General features: G+C 39.0%; 1 protein-coding gene across 3 annotated transcripts in view; it reads right to left on the minus strand.

The window, feature by feature from the left end:
- khdrbs3 (KH domain containing, RNA binding, signal transduction associated 3) overlaps positions 1–23,716 on the minus strand; it is a 126,051-nt gene that overhangs the window by 50,028 nt on the left and 52,307 nt on the right. For 2 of the 3 annotated variants that reach the window (XM_065948301.1, XM_020644121.3), the window contains exons 2-3: positions 21,137–21,267; positions 10,439–10,555 (exon numbers count right to left, since the gene is read on the minus strand). In XM_065948301.1, the coding sequence (XP_065804373.1) occupies positions 10,439–10,555; positions 21,137–21,267 (248 nt within the window). The remainder of the gene's footprint in view (positions 1–10,438; positions 10,556–21,136; positions 21,268–23,716) is intronic. The other variant, XM_065948302.1, reaches the window with a different exon arrangement.

Genomic DNA, 23,716 nt, shown 5'->3' on the forward strand with positions numbered 1-23,716 from the left:
ACCCCTGGAGGCGTCCATGTTGCTTTTCCGACTTGCAACGGGAACGCAGTTAACTCTGGTGGACACAGGACAGGACACAAACCATCAGGACTAATCCAAAAAAGTGACACATAATCATAGTTTATAGCGCTGATATCTTGTGTCTTTATTTTCAGAAACTGTCAATATAAATAAAATGATTCATGCGCCTGTATGGTTAGAGAACCCAAAACATCTGATGTTGATAAAATGAAAAAAAAAGTCAATCAGCTTTTCATGTCAGACATGTTGAGGCTGGTGCTGCCAATAAAGTCTGTTCAAAACAACTGCTGTCCCAGATTGACATTTCATATTGCGTCTCCCAACAACATAAACTCGGTAGTATCTCGTTTCACTGGCTGCTTTCAGTGGCTAAAGAAAATACAAAAAAAAAAAAGTAGCAGGCTTCCTTCCCTGAGGTCCATACATCGATGCAGCCACCTGTTGCCATGACAACAAGTACAAAGTTACTGGGTTTAGCTTTTAGATTAAGTATTATATGTTCTGTCTTACTGTTAAAGAGCATGTGTATGTTGTTCGGTGAGTGTACATTCCAACCCCTGAAAGAAGGGCACATGTAATTGCTCCTCTCACTCATCTGCAAATACACACATCACTTAGAAAGCAACAGAAACACAAACCATGTAAACAGTGGGGGGGGGCTTCACAGGCCATTCAGGCCCAACAGAAGCAGGCCAGTATGTAGTTATTGATGGCGAGAAATAGGACAGCAAAAACCCCACATGTCTCCCCAACACATTGCACAAAGGAAACAACAGGTTTGGCGTCCCAGTTTCTTCTTTTCAACAAAACAGGAAAAAAAAAAAAAGAAAGTCTTCTCTGGGGCCTCCAGTGGTGGCAACTTCCTCTTTCCCCTCTCCGTCTCCAGCACCATGCAAGCCAGTGTCTCTGATGTCACCTAATTATAAATAACCTTCTTTTAAGAGAGCCTGTGGTATGTTAATGATATGTTAATTTCCCTCATAAATCTGTGCTTTACGAGCAGAGGGCTGCGCACAGCAGCAGCGCTGACGGAGCTGCTGGTGTCGAGCGGGGAGTGTGTGCAGGGTGTCGGGGAAGAGATGGCTGCTTGCAGATCGCTCCTCATCCCTTTCATGTGTTCCTTAGTATATTTGCCTGACGGAAAGATATGCAAAACAATAATTATCTCGTGCTTTAACTGTGTGAACAGCCTAAAAACCAGACAGTCCAGTGGTATGTCAGCGTGACTCACATGAGTCATCTTTACTTCTAAAAGTATCGGTTCTCTTCCTTCATCTTTCCATCGATGCAGTCCATTTAACTTGTTCAAGGGGTCGGTGTCAGAGCTAGAGGCTATCTTTTTTGGTATGAAACCGATCTGCACATGTGACCACTTGATTTGCATATGAAACAGAAGATATAATAGCAGTTTATACATATTGGGTCTCTCTCTCCCAGCACTGATAAGGAGGCATCGTTGATCCAGCAACGTCCTTTAGCAGCTGAGCAGCCAACGGTGAGAAATTACAGCTGTATGTTTCTCATCTCATCTACTGGCAGCATCTTCCTTCTGTTTACACTTTTTTTGCTCCGTAAATCTGCTTATGAAAAGACGTTCATAGGAACAGAAGGCCATGTCACTCCGAGCTCGTGCAGACAGAGCCAAAAGGTAAAGGATAAAGTCGAGCTCAGAGCATTGACTTTAAAATTAAATTAAGGGCAGACATTCGAAAACAGGTTGGCCAATTATATAATTCTGTCTGGGTGAGAGGTGACACATCAAAAAGTGGATATCTGCTTTGTTGAACTCCTCGTTCATCAACACTAACAGTCAAAGTGGTTTCCAAACACGAAGATCAGGTTTCTTCTTCAACACTGCAATGAAAGAATCCACTGTAGGCAAGGCTATTTTATTTGTACAGCACATTTCAGCAAGAAGGCAATTCAAATACCTTAACAAAAAGCACTAGACAAATGGAAACAGAAACATTAAAAAAAAAAAAAAAAAAAAAAATAGGCAATAAATAATCACAGGAACAATTTAAATCATTGAAGGTGCACTATGGAGTTTTGGTGGTGAAATTTGAAAGTTGGAGAAGTAAAACAATTCTATGCTATATTTTCTGAACTGAATACACAAACTTTACTTAAAGAAAAAATGGGTCCCTGGAACAATGTTTGGAACTAAAAAGCTACCAGGAGAGTTACGGTTTCACTGTTGCGGACCCCCCACCATAACTTCTCGCGTAACACTTTAATCTTTAAGTTTTCCAGGGACCAAATTTTCCTCTGAGAACAGTTAATGTACATAGTAATGAATATATACCACAGAATCAGATTTTTTATAATAATTCATTGAAATTGAATAAATTGAAATAATATAAGAAAAATAAAATATAAAAAGAGTTTTGAAAAAATGAGTAAAAGTTACAGTTATAGTCTAAAATCTCTCAGATAAATTGTGAAATTGTTTGATGAAAGGCAGCTGAAAACAGGTGAGTCTTCAACCTCAATTTAAAATAACTCGAAGAGTTTCAGCAGACCTGCAGTTTTTTCCAGATATAAGGAGTATAGAAGCTGAACGCTGCTTCTCCATGTTTGGTTCTGAATGGAGACAGAGAGCAGACCTGTTCCAGACGACCTGAGCGATCTGGATGCCTCATAGATAATCAGAAGGTCGCTAATGTATTTTGGCCCTAAACCATTCAGCGCTTTATAAACCAGCAGCAGAAATTTAAAATCTATTCTCTGACAGACTGGGAGCCAGCGTAAAGGTCTTGGTGAGGACTCTAGCAGGATCAGCTGCAGTTGTCTGACTGATGTTTTAGGCAGACCTGTAAAGACACTGTTACAGTACTCAAGTCGACTGAAGATAAAAGCATGGACAATGGACATGTATGGCTGTGCCATTTGATTGTTTTCTTGAAGACTAGTATGATTTTTAAAATTTCAATAAGTTGTACAAGTTGGCAGTACAGTTTCCTAGAGCCCAAATTGAAATTTTCAAATTGACATTTTTATTGAGGCAATAGTTCAAACTTTAAAGAATTTTCATTTAAAAAAATGACAAAAAAGCGAAGAATCCTCACAATGAAGACGATGAAAGCAGCAAATGTTTGATTTTCTTGTAAGAAAAATGTAAAATCTACAAATTTCACAATATTCTGTGATTCGTTTTCTTCTATTCCACAAATTGAGTTGACTATCAGCTCTTAAATGAACTTTAAAACCAACTTTAAAAGTAGAAAAACTTAAAGTATTTTCATAGTCTTAACTCATCGGAACAGCACTTTTTTATCTGCTGACTTCAAGGTCCAGAGGAACTGTGTGACTGAAGACCTCTGACTCATTGGAAGGATTGCTAACATTGTTTTTTAAAAACATAGTTGTTTTGACGGGCACTTCTCAATTTTACTGATCGATCATCGCTCTTCGTTCAACACTCTGCAGAAAGGAAGCTTTGTGACTTTTATTTTGGTAACCTTTTCAAATTAACAATCTGATATGCCTTTTGTGTTGTCATCGTTACATTTACATAAAGTCAGAAGCTTTCAACTGCAACAGATTGAAGATAATGTCTATATGTGCATGAAAATGAGACCATAAGGAACAAGATACTTCCATAAGCAAACCTTTTTTTTTTTTTTTTTGACTTGTGACCCTGCAATGACCATGAGAGTTTTACCTAAGCAGAGTAAAAGAAAATCTTTCATCAGAAAACATATGTATGCACATAAACTGAGAGACAAGAAGTACCACTTTGCCCACAGTGTTTGCACACCAGCACAAAACAAAAGTTCCTCAAAGTAGCTTAATGGAGTAATATGTAGGATATCTACTAAATTGAATCAATAAATGACCTTTCTATATCATCAGACTTTAAGGTAACATGCTATGTTGAAGTGCTGGCTTCTCAGTCAACAAGGCAGCAGCCAGTATGTCCTCCTCTTAAGTTTCTATCCTGGCGTTTTCAATTCAAACCAATGTGGAATGGTAGGTGTCAGATGATGTCATTAACAGCACTAAAAGAAACAGTCTTTTATTTACATTTCCTGGGCAAAGATTCTTAATGAGTGATACTTGATCGATTAAAGAAAGCAGGATCGGATTTTTCCATAGGAAATACTTTGTCCTCAAGGGGCGCCAAAATCAATCTTTATCAATAAATCAATCTTGGTGTATAGCGCCAATTCAGAACACGTTATCTCACAACACTAGAAAACGAGCAGGTCTTGACTATACTGTTCATTATATTACTTACAAAGATCCAACATTAATCCACCATGAAGCAACATTTACAATCTATGGCTGTCTGGGCAAATTGCACCGCTCAGTTAACTGTTTTTTCATTTCAAGTAATTTCTGTTGATATTACCCATCCTCGATTATGCCGATATTGTTTACCAGAACACCTCAGACACTTACCTGAAGCCCCTCAATACTGTACATAACTCTCGGTGTCCATATAGAACTCACCATTGCTTTACCTTAATTAACTTCAACCTAAGTTTAGTGTGGTGGGAGAGGTTGAGAGAGAGCTGTATGTATTTGTATGTATGTCTGTTAAGTAATGTTGCTTTGTATGCTTGTGTGTGTACATTTGTTTGTGTTAGGACCCCCCCCCCCTTGAAAATTAGATGATACATCTCAAGGGACTATTTTTTATTAGATAAATTCAAATTCAAATTTAGCAAAGTAGCAGTGGCAAATGAAAAACTTTTAATGGGGAGAAAGCTCGAGCAGAACCAGACTCATGTTGAGGAGCCATCTGCTGCTCCTTTGATGGGCTTGGAGAGGGAGATGCAAATAAGAGATGTTAAATGGTAAATGGACTTTTCTAGTCTTCTGACTGCTCAAAGCACTTTTACACCACAGGTCACACCTACACATTCACACACTGATGGCAATGGTTGCCATGTAGTGAGACCATCAGAAGTAACTAATCCCATTCATACACATTCATACGACACAGCTGCAATTCGGGTTAAGTGTCTTGCCCAAGGACAAATCGGACATATTGCTGCAGGAGCTGGGGATCGAACCCTCAACCTTTCAGTTGAGGGACGGCGACTGAGCCACAGCCGCCCGAGATGGACACAGACACACAGAGCATCAGTCTAATATTAACATTAGAAACTAAAATGACAATGAAAAGGTGAGGACTGATAATGGTTATTATAGCAGAATAATTATAGTTCAAATCAACAGACTATGGTTAAATGCTAAAATGTACATCTATTGTCATTAATAAGGCTCTAATTATAGCGCATCAATATTTTCATGATTATATTGTTTTGTTTCTGGTTGGTTCTGTTCATAGTTTTTTTTTTTATCCAACATGAATCCTACTTCTAGTAACAGGGTTATTCCATAGAGTCATGTGCATTTGATGGTTTCCAAAGAAGAATAAGGCAACAACCTCCACAGGGTGTAAGATCCAACCACACCGACAGAGTTTAGATAATGTGATTCAATTAAGATTTTTCCCACATCTTTAAATAAAGACAGACTCCTGATTTAGTTACATGATACATGCACAGCTGGTGATTTCTTTGTTCTCTCACACAGAGACCACTCCTCCTATAGACAGAGGAGGTGTTTCTCACAAGCAGCTGGCAATTAGAGCCGACGCAGGACTTAGCAAAAGTGAATCGAAGACGATGTGATAGTTTTGTCTATCAGGAAAATTAAAGAGGGAGTACAAGTCCCAGGGAAGGAAAATGGATGAGTTAATCACTGGGCTAACGAGAAGGGGTGCGGAACACAGATGCCTTTACATCATCCTGCTCTGACAGCGGCAGGACAGCCGAGGTGCCATAACCAGGCGGGGAGACTCTGACTCCGGCAGCTCGGAGCCTTTCAACAACTCTGCACTCACATTCTTGTCAACACAAGATCAAGGTGGTGCAGCAGCTAATATCTGCGCAATTATCCCGGCTCTTTGCAGCAACTCCATAGTATGCAGAAGCTTAAAAAGGGAATGAACTGAGCATTGTTCCAGACTCCAACACATCTAGTGTACTGTATTTTCTCAGTGGCAAGCCTGCCATTACATCTCCATCTAATGAGTTCTGCTGGGTGAAAATTGTACATTACCTTTCTTTTCTTGTCGATAATAGGCTACCCAGACATACAGTACAGCATGTTAAGTATTTCTGATATAAATAGAGCCGCGTCTTTAAAAGCCACAGTGTCTTTTTCATAGCAGACATCTTTGTTTTAGTGCACTTGAAAAAGCCTTGAAAGTAGACCTTTTTTTTTTTTCTGCAGTTTCCTGACCTACAAGAGGCATTTCAAGGTCTAAAAACGATGATTACACTTCTCATGAAGCCGAAAGCAGACAGTCAGCATCCAGCAGAAGATAAAATACAGTTTTTGGAGCATGGGTGTATCCCCCCTGCACCCCCCCCCCTTAAAAAAGAGGAAGCAGCGCTGCTCGGCGTGTCCTCGACAGAAACCTGTCAGTCATAAATTGCGTACTGTGTTTGTGCAGACAGGTTAGGGCTGCCGAGGTCAGCACATCTCCATGACAGATCTTTTCTCCAGCTTCTCAAAAGGAGTCGACCCTCAAAGACTATTGATCACAGCAATCAAAAGGAATGTGTCGTATGATATGGCGGATCAACGCTGCCAACAAATCAGCCCTGACAAACAGACCGAGAGGAGGGATGCAGACCAGCCGAGTGAAGTCGATTTATTCTCTGTTAACCAGTCCAGTCTGCTATCAATTCTGCTGCTAAAGACCTGACATTTATCTCCTCTCTTTATGTACCCACCACTGATGATCGAGGTCATCAAACTGCACTGTGTTTGAAATTTCCAGTTTGAGACGTTCCTTCAGACACATCGTCTTTGTATCTTCTTTTCTTTTAATCAGAGGGTTTCAGAGAGACGTATATGTGTGTACAGTCTGCTCTCTATATATGACTGTGTGTTGTGTTTATGATGTGAGAGCAGCCTTTGAGAGATGTGAGACATGCTTTTAAGGCCCAAAGATCATTCACATTTCCATAAACTTTTGAAAGTTGTTTTCAACATGAAGCTGTTTTTCTAAACCGTATGAGATCCATGTTACCCATGAGCTGTCAGTCAAATGTAGTCGGAGTTACTGGGGGGTGACTGCAGCCTTTCTAAAATGCAACACACATTAAAAGCTAAGAGAAACAAAAATCAAAAAGACGACACTTGCTCCATGTGTTCATATTTGTAAGAATAAATAAATTACAGCTTTATAGATTCACATTTTCGAATTCTTGTCATCTAAAATGCATCAACTACATTTCAGACTAAAAACTGCTTCAAGTCAGCTCCTTTGAAAACATGGAACATATGGAGAAAAGTTCCAACATGTACTCAAGAGAAAGTATCATTTTCTATTGACATGTTTTATGTTAACAAATAAGTAGAAACATCTAGTGTCTTGATTGGATGCACTAGATTGAACTAGTTCATCCAGGATACAAAAGAAATCAGTGGCGTTAGGCTACACAGAAAATCAATACAACTTTGGTTATACATTATACACATATACTTTTTATTTTAAAGTGTAACCCATTTTAATTTATAATGTAAGAAAGTTTTTTTTTTTTTTTTTCACACAAATGTTTTTAATTGAGTTTTGTGACATACAGAGATTATTTTGATGGGTTTTTCAGTAATATAATGTAGTTTTAAGGCCCTGACACACCCAGGAGATCAGACCTAGTTGGACCGTCTGTGAGTGATCGTCGCCCTAGTTTTTGTGGTGTGTCCGGTTCAGTCGCTACCAATCGGCCCTCCACTGCCTTTTTGCGGCGGATTCCACATGTTTAATCGGCGTCGGCCGTTGCAGTTGGTGGGGGGAATTTCTCTGATTGGCTGTTCAGCTAAGCGTAACAGGAATGCCAGTGCACAAGAAAAACAGAAGCACCTCTTCTGTGCATCTTCCACTAATAAAAGACCAAGGGCTACAAAGCCAATGCCATTTTCACACTTTTATCAGACATTATTCTCGATTAGAAGTACCTATATTACGAGTGTTGACCGACAGCGGTAAGAAAAGGTTTTCAATATCATAACGGTCATAGCGTTCTTCCTCGTCCTCTTCCAGTTTCCCCTTTTTGGAATGACGATTAGAAACTACCCCCGCCTGCTGGCATGGAGAGTTACTACCTCTCACGCTAAAAAAAGAGACAACTAGATCACAGCTTGGCCATTCAACCAGTTACAAAAAAAAAAAGAAACACAGTATGAGTATTCAGGGTAAATAGACCACATTATATGAGGGGGCTATAAAAGAAAAAAGAAGTTAAACAGAGTATGTATAGCATATACATTAGTACACACACATATATGCACATACATAAACACATACACATAAAACCAAGTTTTTTACAACTGACATAATGTTTTATGACATAATTCTTATACAACAACTTTCTTATCAGTTAGCCATAATTAGAAGGGTAATTAGGAGGGCAAACTCTTAGTAAATGGTTTATTAGCTATAGACTATGGTCGTGTAGAATAAGGTACTAATGAGTGCTCAGTAATGACTAATAAGCAGCCAGTATGTTGTTAATTAGCATGCTAATGAGCAACTAGTTAATGGTGAATATTGTGATCTTAATTTCAAAGTGTTAACAAAATGTTCAGTTTAAGAATATTTGAGAAAATTATTATATTCCATCCATTTCCTTTTCTATTTAAGGGGAGAGCAACATGTTGTACTAAACATAAGTAGTCTTGTCTATATGTTCTCCATGTATTTGTACTAGAAATGAATATGTGTGCTTAGAGAAAGAAAATAATCAAATACAAATGTGTTAAATGTGAATTAGCAAAAGAACATTTTGGGTATGGATATAGGTTTTTTACAATGCAGCATGAGTGTGTTTTGCAGACATGAAAGGTGAACTGATTTAGTTTTGTATGTCTATAGGACTACATGTACATTATTGATGTGCTGTGGTTAAGACGGACAAAAAGAAAATGAGTGGCAGAAGTTCTGACCTAGACGAAGCAGTTTAGGTGTTGAACAGCTTTCATTCAAGGTGAGCATTGAGTGAGTTATAATATGAGAGTAAAAAATGAAGAGCAAGAAAGGTTGAAACATGCAAAATGGTGTGATGCAAGAAAAAAAACAGTTTGATAAGAAGAGGCATCTACTCAATAAAAACAATAAAATAAGCATCTATTGTGTTAATGTCTGATATTTCTTAACGTCATACTTTCAATGTGTTCATTGTTGGATGATGTGGTTGAATAAATATTTGTAAGAGCTTTAAAGGGATACTTCACCCGTTGAAACATGAATCTGTATTGACATTGGGTCATATATGTTGTAGAATTGTGAAATACATTTTGAAGTTGGTGCCTTCTTGGTCGAGAAAAGGCAGAAAGTGTCTTTTTGGCTCATGTGGATGAAAGACACCTAATCCCAGAATGCACAGCACCACAGACCACTCCCACTAAGGTCCTCTAGTTCAGAATCATAATCAGAAATACTTTATTAATCCCAGAGGATCGTTACAGTTTCTCCAAAATATACAATATAGCAGTAGAAATATAGCAATAAAAACATTTACAGACATATTTACTTCAACACAAGTCCTCAACTGATTCCGAGATTTCTTCCAGAATTGATCTTGGAAATTCCTGGCAGAAAACAGACTATGTCTGTGTCCATAGGCAAACAGTGAGAGCACTGACACTACCAGTCCGCCCCAGCTCGAGCCGGCCTGGGCTCCTCGTCCTCACCGCCGCCGACAGGCAGGCCTTATGGCGCCGGCGGCCAGCGGCCGCCAAGACACAAGACCAGCCTGTCAGCAGCAGCCGTTTATATTTTTTTGCCATTATCAGCTTTCTCCATAGAGCCTGTTAGCATAGCTTCCAAGCAATATGGCGAACATTAAGTTTCGATTCTGGGAGTGAGTTCCCACCCACTGATCTGTGATTGGTCTGTAGCTTCAGTGGTCTAATATATGAGGATCTAGCGTTGTAGTTTCACCCCGCTAACAACAACAGCTTCCAGTGACGCAAAAATCGTCATTTTGCGTCACTGGAAGCTCCTTTTCAGACTTAGAAATACAAAGATTTCCCATCTCAGGGGAATATGAAGGGCGGGATGCACGACCATTCAAAAATACTGCAAGGTTTCTAATGATACAAAACTTGATGAAAATGGGTGAAGTATCCCTTTAACTGAGCAGCTAACTGTGACTTTGTATCAATGTGTTAGTTCATCTAAAAATGTGTATTTCAGTATTAATGTGTATTACTTATTAAAGTTCCCCTTCCTTCACTTGAAAGTAGATCCAGCCGCTCTTCACTTCAAACTGTGAAAGACTTACCGCAGCATACCAAGATAAAAAAAAATAAAGATGTGTGGAGGTAAGAGTGAAAGAGCAACGAGAGCAGGGCCAGAAATGAAAAAAAAAAAAAAACAGTGGAGTGTTACCTTTTCTTTGTCTCTCATGGATCCTTTTCCGAGAATTGACATCTTTGTGAGAGTGTCCTCCTGTAGTCTCTTTAACGAGTTCCCGCGTGGCCCGAGGAGTTTGCCGACAAAGTTAAACTGCAACAGAGAGCGAGAGCGCAGATCAATCAGAATCTGTGCGTTTGAGATAAAGAGCAAAGACATGCCTTATGTCAATCACTGCAGGCTCATTCAGAGTGTGAAGCTAATGAAAACTCATCAGCAGGTTTGACTGTCAAGTGTGGATAAGAGTCAGTATGGAAGCATTTCTGAGATGTTATATCCCAGGTTCACCGTGTCAACTTTCCAACGGGTTAAAGCTTTATAATGCACAAAGATACGCTGTGATTGCACAAAACAAAATTGTTTTGTTGTTATTGATGCAAATTACATTTTGGTTGAGCTTATCAAGAGCTTAGCTGCATGTTTGTGGGGTAATTAAATAAATCCACATCATTAAAATAAATCTTTAGCATAATCCATTAAGTCGTTGTTAAGTTAGTTGTTAGGGTAAGCCCTTTGGAAAATTGCCGAGACCATTTTCTAATGTTTTTGTTGGTGCTTTTATTAGACAGATGCATGTAGAGATGTGATGGGAAAGAGAGAGACAGAGACAAATAAGGTGTCACAACCAAACCTAACTCACTATAGCCTCATTTCCACCAAGCAGTCTGGTTTGGTTCAGTACAGTTTTTACGGTAAACCCTAAACTCGCTTGCGTTTTCACAGCCAACCGTTCCCTTATTTGGTAAGCGGAGTGTAATCCAGATGGAGATAGCCGCGTCAGCTGTGTAATAGTGTGACATCATAGCAGCCCAACACAGTGCAGCCCGCTATAAGTTAAACATTCAAGAACACCAAGGAAACAGTAAACAAGGGACCCTTTAGGGTCGGCTCGATACCCTTGGCACCCCAACAGAAGGGTACCAAAAAAGTAGGACGGTACCGAGCCTTTATTTTGGTACCATTCCCAACTTTGATAGTGGAAACGCAAATAAATGGGTACTGTATATACCGAACCAAACTGAACCGCTTGGTGGAAACAGGGCTTTTCATGACATTTCTGTTCTTAATTATCAAAATTCAAAGATAGGCAAGGAAAATGGTCAAAATCTATGAAGGAGAATCAAAGATATGCTCAATCTTTAAACTTTGATTTATTTCCCACAATGGGATGTCAAGTGAGTTGTTCTCTGATAATTAGACTTTATACGCATGATTTCAATGCTCTACTTCCCTTCCCTTGACCTGCAAAGCACTTTTAAATGTATAATTGGAGAACCCCTTTAAAACTTAGTTCAGGAAAATAATGAAATACTGCATATTACATTCATGAAATATGCAGTATGTTTTTCCTTCCATCTTCATATTGCCCGTACCTTCTGCAGATATCCTTCTAAGAAATCAGAACGATTATGATATCAGTCAAGAATATTTCCTGCATGTTACCCGGCGTATGTAACTAAACTTTCAATGTGCAGCATTATGATAATGTGATGGTTTGAGCTAACATGGAAATTGATCACCTCTGGCATGTCGCCATCCATCAAAGGCTTCCCAGCTTAGATTACCTCACAAGGTCACCGCTTTTTATACATGAAACCCAAATGTTATGCATTGCTGTGTCCAGGAGGTAGGCCGTGTGCAGACACGTCTTAGTCATACAACCTTTACACAGGTTTAACACCATCCCAGCAGCAGCTGCAGACAGTCAGGGAGACAAAAGGCTGAATGATGCTGTTCTCCCTGTTTTCATGTTTTACTTGAACAGCGTTTCAGCTCTCTCCCTCAACCATCGAAGTCATCAATTAGCTAGAAGGAGGTAAAAAAGAAACAGCCTGTTTGGCTCTACACCTCACCTATATCACTCCTGCCTTTTGTTCAGAAAGAGAGTGCTTATTAGGAGGCTTCTGCCAATTCCTGGGTGACGGATTTCAGAGTGGAGGTTTAGAGATTTGCTCTGAGGCAGAAACTGACTGTTGGGTTTTTTTCATTTTGGCCAGGTTGAAATCCAGCAGTTCTTCTCACTGTGTGTTCCTTCAACTTTTATAATTACTACACTTCCTGACACTGGATTGAATCATAAAAAGACAACATGGTTCTCACAGCTATCTTGTCAAATATGGAATCATGGTCACTGTGGCCCAGTGTTTGTGGGATTAGTTTTGCATGCATTGGTCTCCAAGGTCACATTAGCAATAATACAGCATCCAGTCAATAAGGCCCAGTAAAACTTCCAAAATACAGCTTTCTGAAATGTTGTGACTTTATATTACAACATTAGTTGTGGCTCAAAGGTTGCAGTTTGATTATGTTGAAGAACATAACTGCGAGGGGATGCAATGAAATTGAAATCTTGAGGTTTGTATCGAATCACAGATTTATGTCAATGGAAAAAAAAATTCGGATCCCCCACTAAAATACTGATAACTTTTCTAGTCTTTAGCTTGCCATGACTGTAACTGTGCATTTGAAGGAACAATGAATCACAGTCTATCTCTGCACATCATCATGTATCACTTTCTCAATTTTCTGATTTATACATTTTTCAATCAGTCATCCAAACATCTGACTACAATAGTCTGTTTTATAGAAAGCTGCATCATCTTTACAACACTATCCCCAAGCTAAGTATATCAACCTTAGAAAGAAATCCTTCTGTGAATAACAAGTCTGCTGTAATCTACAAAAAGGGGCGGCTTTGGCTCAGTTGGTATCGGTCGCCTCTATACCGCAAGGTTGGAGGCTTGATCCCCATCTCCTGCAGCCACGTGTCTAAAGAATTCTTGGGCAAGCCACTTAACGCCAAGTTGCTCCCGCTGCTTCGGCGGCGTGTGAATGAATGGATCATTTACTTCTGATGGTCAATTTACATATCAGCCTCTGCCACCAGTATCTGAATGGTTGTGACCTAAAAAAAATGCTTTGAGTAGTCACAAGAATAGAAAAAGCGTTATACAAGCTCAAGTACATTTACTGTTTACAAAAACAAGATTTTTTCTAAAAGAGAGAAAATCAGCCAAAATCAGTATCAAGTGAGGTCAGAATTTGGAAATTGGAATCGTCCAATGACATCAGTGCATCTCTGGTTAAGCTACTGACCATTGTCAAAGGAGCCATAGCCCATGATGCATGATAAATACAGACACAGCGAGAGTAAACTGATAAAAGTGGACACACCGTTACAATGTTACCATCCCCACGATGGTAAAATACTACATCGATGTGCTAAAATGCGTTCCAAACCACTGGGAGTGATTCGTACAGATCATGGGTCACAGATCGAGGGTAAACCAAATCTGGTGCACCACTACTCAGTTAAGTTTCTGTCACCTGGGCTATTTGGTAGCATTAGAAAAAAATGGCATTATTGGCTTTTAAGTAGTGAATAATGTTTGTAAAGTTTGTTAGGAACCATGCATCAATCATCTAAGTAAACCAGCATATTTGTCATGACTTACATACACATTGGAGGTTACTTATGTAACCAACACAACTATTAATCAAGAAGTCAGTATTTGACCCATCCATCGCCCCCCGCAATCACCAGAAGCTGACATTATGCCCTTGGTTCAGTCTCCTAAACCACAAACTAAACCAAGCAGAAGAAACTACAAATGATCGGAAACAATGCTAAAAGGAGTATCTGCACAACATATTCTGAAGTGTGCCAGATCTGTCCTGTTTGACTAATTGGGAGTGAGAACAACTAAAATCCATTGTCCTGCTGTGCTGAACCCTTTCCTACACTCACAATAGGGAGTATAGAATGGCTTCCTGCAAAGTTATGACCTTGGATTGATGAATATGTAAAACAGTGTTAGGACTCTGGTGCTTCCACTGGTCCATTTCATACCTCACCAAAAATGTTCCAAAACATCAAGTGAAAAAGAAAGTGCAGAGTAATTAACATTTCTGTGTCAGGATTGTTTTTCCTATGCAAACATGATCGATCCTGCCTCTAATGTATTCACTTTTACAAAAGGATCATCAAAGGAGACATGGCTACCGGGGCGAACAGAGGGTGTCAGGAAATGTTTTAAATGTGCTGAGTTTAACTGATGCCCCGTGCATCCATCATTTCCACCTGGATAGAGCCTTGATCATTGAGCTATGACATCCCTTGAACAGTGATTTCACACATGCAGCAGCAGACCTCTTTTACTGAAGCTTTTGTTTGGGTTGCTTGGACGCATCCCCAGCCCTCAGTCTACCAACAGTGTTCTAAATGCCAAAGGGTAAAAAGAACACTTTGAGAGAAGCTGTTTTTCTGGTCATAACTAAGCACAACAGTGTTTCTTTCAAATCATAGAGTAGCAACTGTGCATACATGGACATCAGGCTGAGAGACTGAAGGAGCAAATTTACATGAATGGGAAATCTGAGCAGACTGTGGCACAGAAATTGAGCCAAACATGGATTTAGTTTGAGTTTTCCTTGAAACCAGGGAAACAGTTAAGGCTTAAATATAGTTGTTTTTAAACCATCAGTTTATGTTCTCATACTTGCCTATGTACTACACATGCTACTGTAGGATTCTTATAGTTTAGAGGGAGCACCACATAAATCATACCACCTCAAACAGCGAAGTATAGATTCCAGATTTGCATGGTGTAATGTAAATAAACATGGCGACACCTGATGAGGTTCATCTAATGTTCAAACTCAGATCACAGTGGTAGTTGCCGACTTGAAATAGTAACTTTTCTTCAAAACTTCCTGCCACTGTTGAAGCAGAAAGTACTACCAATAATAGCATTTTGAAAAACAGCCAGAATAATTTATTTGTACTCAAGTCCCGCCTCTGATTAGGCAAAAAGCCAATAATAGATTTGGGTTTTGGGGTGAAAATGGAAAGATCCAGAGATCTGCCGTGTTGCTTTGTCTTAATTCAAATACAGCACATCATGGAGTCATAAGGTCATGAAAACCAACTGATTCACAAGAACACCTGAACAAAGTCCTCCTCTGATAACTTGGCTAATTAAAGATTGTTTTTTGAGCTTGATTTTTGTTCTTAAGGACTGAATGTCAGTTTTTAAACATTGTGTTAAATGAATGTCCTTCGGGTAAAAGTGTGTCTTATTTAATTACGTTGTCACTCCAAACAAGACAAGTGTCAAATGCAGCAAGGAACAGAACTCTTTAATGTTTGTAAGAGATGTAATTTCTGTCTCTTTTTTATATATACAGTATATGGGCAGAGGTCCAGTTTTTCAACCTATTTGTGAAAGTACAAAATAAAGAAAGCAGAATCTATGTGAAGTTTGAGATCCCTCAGGGTTTAGACATTAAGATGGAGAGCAGGTGGAGGACTACCTACACAAATCCCCAGTGTCATTCTGCCCAGGGACCTTAGTTATATCTCACCCTCTCTTGTTTTCTGTTGTAGCTCAACTGTCTGAATATATGCCCTAGAAACACTTTAAATCACAAAAGAAAGACATATTGGTCAAATGGGATATCATACTTTGTGTTCTATACTGTGTGTTGGTAAAATCTAGTTAAATTTTAAGACAATAATACAACTGCCCTAATAATATTTGAGAGCACGGTAAAAGCCCCCCTTGGCACTTCACTATAACCTTCTCTTCAATTCTGTCGTTGGGAACCTACATTGATGGACTATTGTTTTTTTCCCATAACATTCGGAAATAATGGTGCAAACTACTGTGTTTTTCCAGTCCATTGCAGCTCTCAAATCCAAATGTCTCTCTGACCTTAAAGCCAAGTGCTGTAAGGGTTTAATCACAAGCCTACAAACATGTAATTATAATACAGAAGCTATTGTAATTTTTATTTTTTGGTTCTTTAAAGTTGTCATTGAAGAGGAAATTTACAACTTTCCTTATAAGTTTAAAAGCTAACTGAAGTCCTTTAGCACTGCTTTTAATTCAGCTCAGTGTTTATCTGTTAATGTAAATAATCATTGCATGTAACAATTTCCATTTGACTTTTCATCTTTTAATATTTAGAGGAGCAATATGTAACTAAGTCAAGGAGCAACACGAGAACACGGAAGCTTGTTTAGCCAGTCGCATTGATCTTGAAACCTGTCTGCATTCAAATCGTTCTCTATTGTACAAAAAACTCCAATCTCCGATATTTATCCTCGTTACCATGTTTCTTTAGAAAAAATGTTGAGGCTTTTTAGGTCGAGTAGAATCAGTTGTATCTAAACCAGGTCACTTGCCCGCCTCCATCACTGCAACACCTGTTGGTTTGCTGTTTGCCTGGTAACATGAGGGGGGAAGGGTAAAAGGGCCGTGTGGGGGTGCTTTAAAACCACCAACTTCTCAAAAACTTATGACGACATACATTGTAGTCAGAGAAGCCAGCACTTCAACATAGCAAGTTTCCTTATGTCTAACGATATAGTTTTATGATTTAATACAGTAGATATTGTACATATTGGTCATGTTATATGTGCATATATTTGTGTTTTATTCAGTTTACTTGTATGTTATGTAGTTTACCAAGTAAGAGTTTCAATTTGGCTGTAATTCTGTCACTGGAGTTTTCTCTTTGTATAATAAGGATATTTTTAAAAGCATTTCAACAACACACTGCTTTTATTAAGGGGTTCATTCATTATAAACAAATTTATCCATGCATGAAGTATTTTATAAGATCAATTTAAGACCTTCATTATTATAGAAATATACAAAAACCTCAATGTCCTTAAAGATTTTCTTAACTAATTTAATAAAAAGTCATCACACAGTAGTTTCATTTTAGTATAACAATACTGTACATAATGGACAGCGAAGGAACGAAACAGAGGGTTAATAATTGATAGGCTCTGTAGCAGATTAATCCAGCCATGGGAATACATTTTTACCCAGCACGCATTCTCTGGAGTCACTTCAGACAGTATTATAGAGAATATATTGACATGGTGTAATGGTATTTGTTTGGCACTATTTTAAGTTCCTGACTATTTAAACAGAGATCATGCAGATTTGCTTTATATTTGTCTGACTAATGCCAGTAAATGTCAGACAGAAGTCTTAATCTCGACATTTCAACACATCAGAACCGAGTCGATACGTTTGCAGAGGCACACGCGTCTCCTCGTATGGACAATCCTCTAAGTCTTAGTGAACACATAAATGTAATCCCTTCTGTTTATCAGAAATCAAAATCCATCTGACTGCCACTGTGATGGATGCTTTGGGCTTTAGCTAATGCTTTAGTTATCATGAGGGATTATGTGACTTACAAAAACCTGCCTGGGCTCCCGTACTGGTTCATGTCATTAGACTGTGTGAGAGGATTGTGCTGCTGCTTCTGTAATCACCAGAATAAAAGCTGATGTGTTTAATCACAGGTCGTCTCTAGCTGCTCTGTTATGGTGTCAGTCCCACAAAACTATAAAATACAAATTGAGTACGAGAGAAAGAGCAATTGACTGAAAACATATAAAAGATTTTCTTTTCATTCACTGTGTTCAGCTGATACATAACAAGCATGTGGATGATTAGAAAGACAGCCAATGTGAGTAGAGAAAGGCAGTATGATTAATCACACTTACTTTGAAGGCGGTTCAGAGAGGGAGGGGGAGGAAGGGAGGGAAGGGGGGGGGGGCTTGCATCTGAGATTTTTTTTCATCATTTGCTGAATGTAATACTGGGAACCTGGCGAGAGGTATGCTTACAAAGAACCAGCGCCGAGTGATTGTGCTGAGGACAGCAGGACAGGAACGACAGCAGCAGGATAAATCACCGCTCCCAGCGCAGAGAAAAGCCACAGTCTGAACTGGAAATAAACCAGTGGGACTCCTTACGCCTCGCTAATGGCCTGCGGTGCTTTCTGCCAAAAGAATGCTCTCCAATAGAGGGCCAACGGATCTGGAGAATTGTACTGATGAGTGCTGATAGTGCATCCTTGTTCAAAAGGTGGGGTATTTTTAGACCCTGAGTAGGAGTGCCATTGTGTGTCACACTGCTTACATCTTGATGTATATTCTTAGATTATATTTCTATACCGACTAGGTTTTAGTTAAACATGGTCTTGTTTTTAAAGACAGCTCTGTGTGCAGCATCAATGTGTCCATTACACAACAAAAGAACACCATCCAACACCATCCAACACCATCCAACACCAGAGTATCATCACTCCTGCCAATATCTTGGAAAGTCTAAAAATTCATCAGAGTTGGGTTTAACGAATCACGGCTGGGGAACAGCTCCATTTTTATCACAGGGTATCAGCAGTCTGGAACTTGCAGTGTGGCGTCTTTTTTTTTCCCCCACCCCGTTTCATTTTGATAAAAAGCTATGTTTGTGGAGGATGGATTTAACCTCTCCACGTGTGCCGCTCCTAAATGGCTATTTGGAAAAATGTCTGTACCACTTCAATGCCAGAAGCCAAGAGGTGATGCTCGCAGCTCAGGAGAAAACCCATTGAAGTCAGACCGATCACTCTTGCCATTGCTGCCTGTCACTTGGAACAAATTGAATTTGTCTTCCTTCGGTGGCTTGTTGGCGCTCTAAACAGCGTATTAGTGGCTCTACTTATCAAAGCTGTCAAAGCAAATCTGTTAAGCTGTGAACCTGGGAGACTTCTATCAGCCTCCAGATGACACCACATATATAGTCTTTAGTACTAATTAATAGTAAATATGTACATTTAGCTTTTTATCAGTGTAAGTTAACTCCTGGTGGGAGTAATTACTCTCTTTCTCAAAGTTTAGGAAGTTCTAGTGTACTTTAAATCTTAGATTTTTTTGAAGAGTTGCAGTTTCTGAAGCATGTATGAAGTACACTTAAAAGTGCAAGAAAAATGTATTTGATCAAATAATTAGAGTTACTGTTTTGTAACTTTGGTGGAAGTATGTGTCAAAGAAACGTGCACAAAACATTGGCAGCCCGAAAAACAAATTCTTCAAAGCAGGTTACAGGGGCAAATTTGTAACAAGTTTAAATCTGGTGAGGTGTAAAAAAAAAAAATTAGGGGAGTTTTTATTTAAAGTTAAATTTGACTCATTTAATTATAGTAATAAAAAAAAGAAAAAGAGGAAACTTTAACTAGCAAGATTTGAACACTGTGTATAATATTAAAATAATACCATTACTATGGAATTTGACAGTTTTTCTTATTTATTTTTTTTTTTTGGGGGGGTAGCTTTTTTTGATAGGACAGTGGAAAGAGTAAAAAATCAGGAGAAAGGGGGTGGGGATGGACATGCGAGAAAGGGGCTGCAGGTCAGACAAACCCGTGCCACCAGCTTCGAGGACAACAACCTCCACACAGGGCATGATCTATCCGCTAGGCCATCAGCGCCTAAAACTTTGTAATATGTCAAGTTGAAACTTGAGTTATTCTCGCACCTCTTATACAAAGGACTTCATTAGATCAACGATTTTAGTTCATTAACTACTTTGTTTTGTAACAAAACACCTGACAGGCTAAACTTCAGCCTCAGCTATAGTTAATGTTTGGTGCTAATTGCTAATTTTAAATATGTAAACAGGGTGTCTGGTGATTTTTCTGCATTAAAAATAAAGTGTTTCGTTTCTCCTCATACAAAGAATGTGCTCACAAGTTAATATTTTTCAGAGACAGCTAATCTAATTTTAAAAGTGTTAACAGAGTCTGTTGTCTGACACATTGTGTTGTGAGTCTTCAAAGTTACCATGAAGTGTTGCATAAACTAAAGTTGCAGATCTTATTCAATATTATTTAACAGTGCATGACATCAAAATTCTAACAATATTGAGCAGAGACAGCATGTTTCGTCAGCTTTGTTTGTTCATGGTTTTGACTCCTGACTGCTGCGTCTCCTCCCTGCTGTCCTCCCCATCCACACACCGCAGGTTGCCGCTGCCCTTCCCTCCGGAGGGCCGAGGTGAAAACTTGAGTGATGTCCCCATCTAAGAGCGGTCCCTCTCACTTTTACACCAACCTCCCTGTCGTGCTCCCAGCGGGAAATCCCTGTCATGCAGCAAGTGGGTGGCTCCATAAATGCTGCAGCTGGGCTTAGGCTCCTCGCGGCGGACGACGCTGAAGTGCTCTCAAAGGTGGCGACAGTGTTATCACTCAAAACCGCTTCATGTGGAGGTCACAGTGAAGCCGACTGTCTAGGACTCTGAACATGTGACTTATGTGCTGCTTTGCAGTCATACTCTCACCCTCGAAAGATATTATTTTCCATGAAAAGTAGACTTCTTGAACTTGAAAAAAAAAAAAAAAAAACCTAGAGGTGTATTATAAGAAATCCACCGCACACTCAAGAAAATGAAACCCACTGCGAGATAATTCCTCTGAATCATATATTCATAAATATTCATTGACAAATTAATATAGCGAGACTTCAGAGCGTCATTGAGCAAGGTCAGTGTAATAGAGAGGTGTGTGTATGAGGGAGGAGTGGGAGTATTACAGTTGTAACATTAAGAGCTCAAACAATTCTTCAGTAGGTAACATCCCTAATATAGTTCTACCCCAGTTCTGTCAGCCGACATGCTGCATACCTGCATGCTGTCCTCGAAAATATGCTACATCTAATAACATAAAGCATCAACAAAATGTGTCAAGTGGCTGTTGTAAGAAATTTAAATCAAAAGCAGAGCTACTGTAGTCGGCTTCATTATCTATAAATAACACCATCTAAAATTCTCTATCCGTGCACATCACATTCTCACAGAAGTCTCTGGTGGTGTTAAGGATAGCACTTACTTTAGGAAACTGCTTGACTGGTATCAAAACTTTCTGGCCCAGTTTCATGTTCTTGTTAATGACGACGTCGATGAACTTCTCCTCTTCCTTCCCCTCTTCCTTCCCCTCATCTTTCTGAATTTTCTCGATCTCTAGAGAGGAGGGAGAGAGAAAAGGAATCAGTCGGTGTTGACAGTAGGAAATAGCAAATAAACAACAAGCCTGTAAAATGAATCGAGCGGATAAAAACTGATCTTCATTTTCATATGACGGAATATTTCATTATTTTCAGGAGGAACTTGTGATGTTTATTTGCTTTCTTTTCAATGGAGGGATAGGAACATCAATATTAACTCTCACTTCTTTGACTTTAAGAGCAGAGCTGGAGGCAGGATGCTGTTAGCCTAGCTTAGCATAAAGACTGTTGGTCAGTCAGTACAACGCAGTAATATGAAGAAAAAGGTTTTCCATTGACCCAGTAATGTTCTGTATTGTTCACACATAGCGTATTTTCTATCTGCAATTTTTTTTTTTTTTTTTTTTTAAATCAGTATGTTAACAATGATACCTGACATGATAAGCTCACAGTGACTAGAGATAGTCTGCATACACTTCCTGCAGCTCCTCTTCAGCAGCAGATAGCTACAGCACATAACTCAGTGTAAACCGAGACATTTTCATTTAACAGTTCTGTTCTTGCAAAGGTTTACAACATATAAAAACGTCCTTTTAATCCATGGCCTTAAGGGATGCTGATAGGCCTTTTTATTTCTGAACAGAACAAGGCTGGATGTTTTCCTGACTGATTTCTGAACTATATAAGCACAGACATGACATCGGCATTGGCTTGAATTGGGTAAAGTAATATAAGTATGTAAATAGAAACCGTACAAATAATTGGAAGTTTAATCATTAGTAAAAACATGTTTCCTGCATCCCTGTATTCCACTTAAAAACTGTGGTACGGTTACTGTACAAAACCAAACAAAATTAATACCACAGTTTCAAAAATGCAAGACCTAGGCACCCAGGACTGTGTTTTTTCTTGTTTGGATTACCTCAAAATGCAAGAAAACTCCTGCACACTGTCTTAACTGAACAAAAAATATACCCATTATGTTTAAAAAATGACTTTAAATCTGAGGGGGTTTTTTTAAGCTTTGGCACTTTTTGACACCAACGATGATTAAAATCACAAACACTGTATCATTCTAAAACTTGTGGTATTGAAAAGCATCGAGCACAATTATGTAACAACAGTGATTAATTTGTCATCTAAAATAAGATGAGATCATGGAGGCAATAAGCAGATTCTCCGATGTGTTAAATCATTTTTTAAATCATAGAGGGACAGGACAGTGGATAGAGTCAGAAATCAGAGAGAGAGAGAGCGTAAGGAATGACGTGAGAAAGGAGCCTAGGGTCGGATTTGAACCTTGGTCGCCCTCTTTAAAGACTACAGCCTCTGTACATGGGACATGCAAACCAGTCAGCGCCTCTATTAAATTTAAACTGCTGGTCTATAAAATGTATTGAAAAATTCTAAATGCTCGGTCAATTTACCCCAGACATCCATAAAGAGCCTTTTTTTCTGAACACAAAATATATCACCTTTACAGTGACGTAAAACAAAGCACCATGAGTTTTATTATCTTGACAAACTTACTAACAGTTAAACAATTATCATAAAACCTGTCTTTGTTTTGATAGAATCCCATTCCTGGCAGTATTTCAGGTTTTATTAACCCTATAACTCCTTGTTAACGAACCCTTTCCCTGACTTCATGTATTGACAAGCCATGATAGATCCCTTCAGGACCATTTATCCCACCTACTGCTGGAGTCTCCATCACCATAACACTTTGTAATTTAAGCGGGAACACCAATTTCCAAAAAAAAAAAAAAAAAAAATGATGGGGACACTAGAGCTTACACCTCCAGGCTACCAAAATATTGGCTGTCACGCTTCCTCTTTTGGGAGAAGTAGACTTTGATGTATTTGGAGATGTAACCTTGAACGTTTAATCAGATGGATAACATCTGTGTTTCAGTGCCAGCAAAATGGTTTTTCAAAGAGGGCAGCTGAGAGGTGAAGGGAGGCTGCGACAAAGACTCCAGGCTAAAAGCCCGGCAGGGGAAAGGGTGAGGCAGAGGGCCAGCTCTATAATAGATTGATTTCTTGTGTTCAAAATGATTTTTTAATGGAAAAGATATGATGAAAACAGAGCGGGCAGGATGCTTTGGCTTTACAGTTCCTTCTCTGATAGAAATTATTGAAGATTTGGTGAGAATCAGATGCAATTGTGATTAAACTCCAGTAAAACGACCTTTAATTTTAATGTGAGACCATGATAAACTAAAACATTTACATGTTCAAACAAGACAAGACCAGATAAAAACACATATCTATTTTATCAAAGACTCAAGTCAAAAATAAGCCAGGTGCAAGCGCTGCAAACCAGGAAGCAAGAAGACAATTGTGATCCTCAACAAAGCTCTGCAGCATCACATTTGCAGAACGTAATTAAAACCCTTGATATGAGGTTTAACGAAGGATAAAAGGAGTATCAGTGAGATGGAGATATCTTTAAGCTTCAGTTT

Source organism: Labrus bergylta, chromosome 19 (assembly GCF_963930695.1).
Source record: "Labrus bergylta chromosome 19, fLabBer1.1, whole genome shotgun sequence".
NCBI classification, from domain to species: Eukaryota; Metazoa; Chordata; class Actinopteri; order Labriformes; family Labridae; genus Labrus; species Labrus bergylta.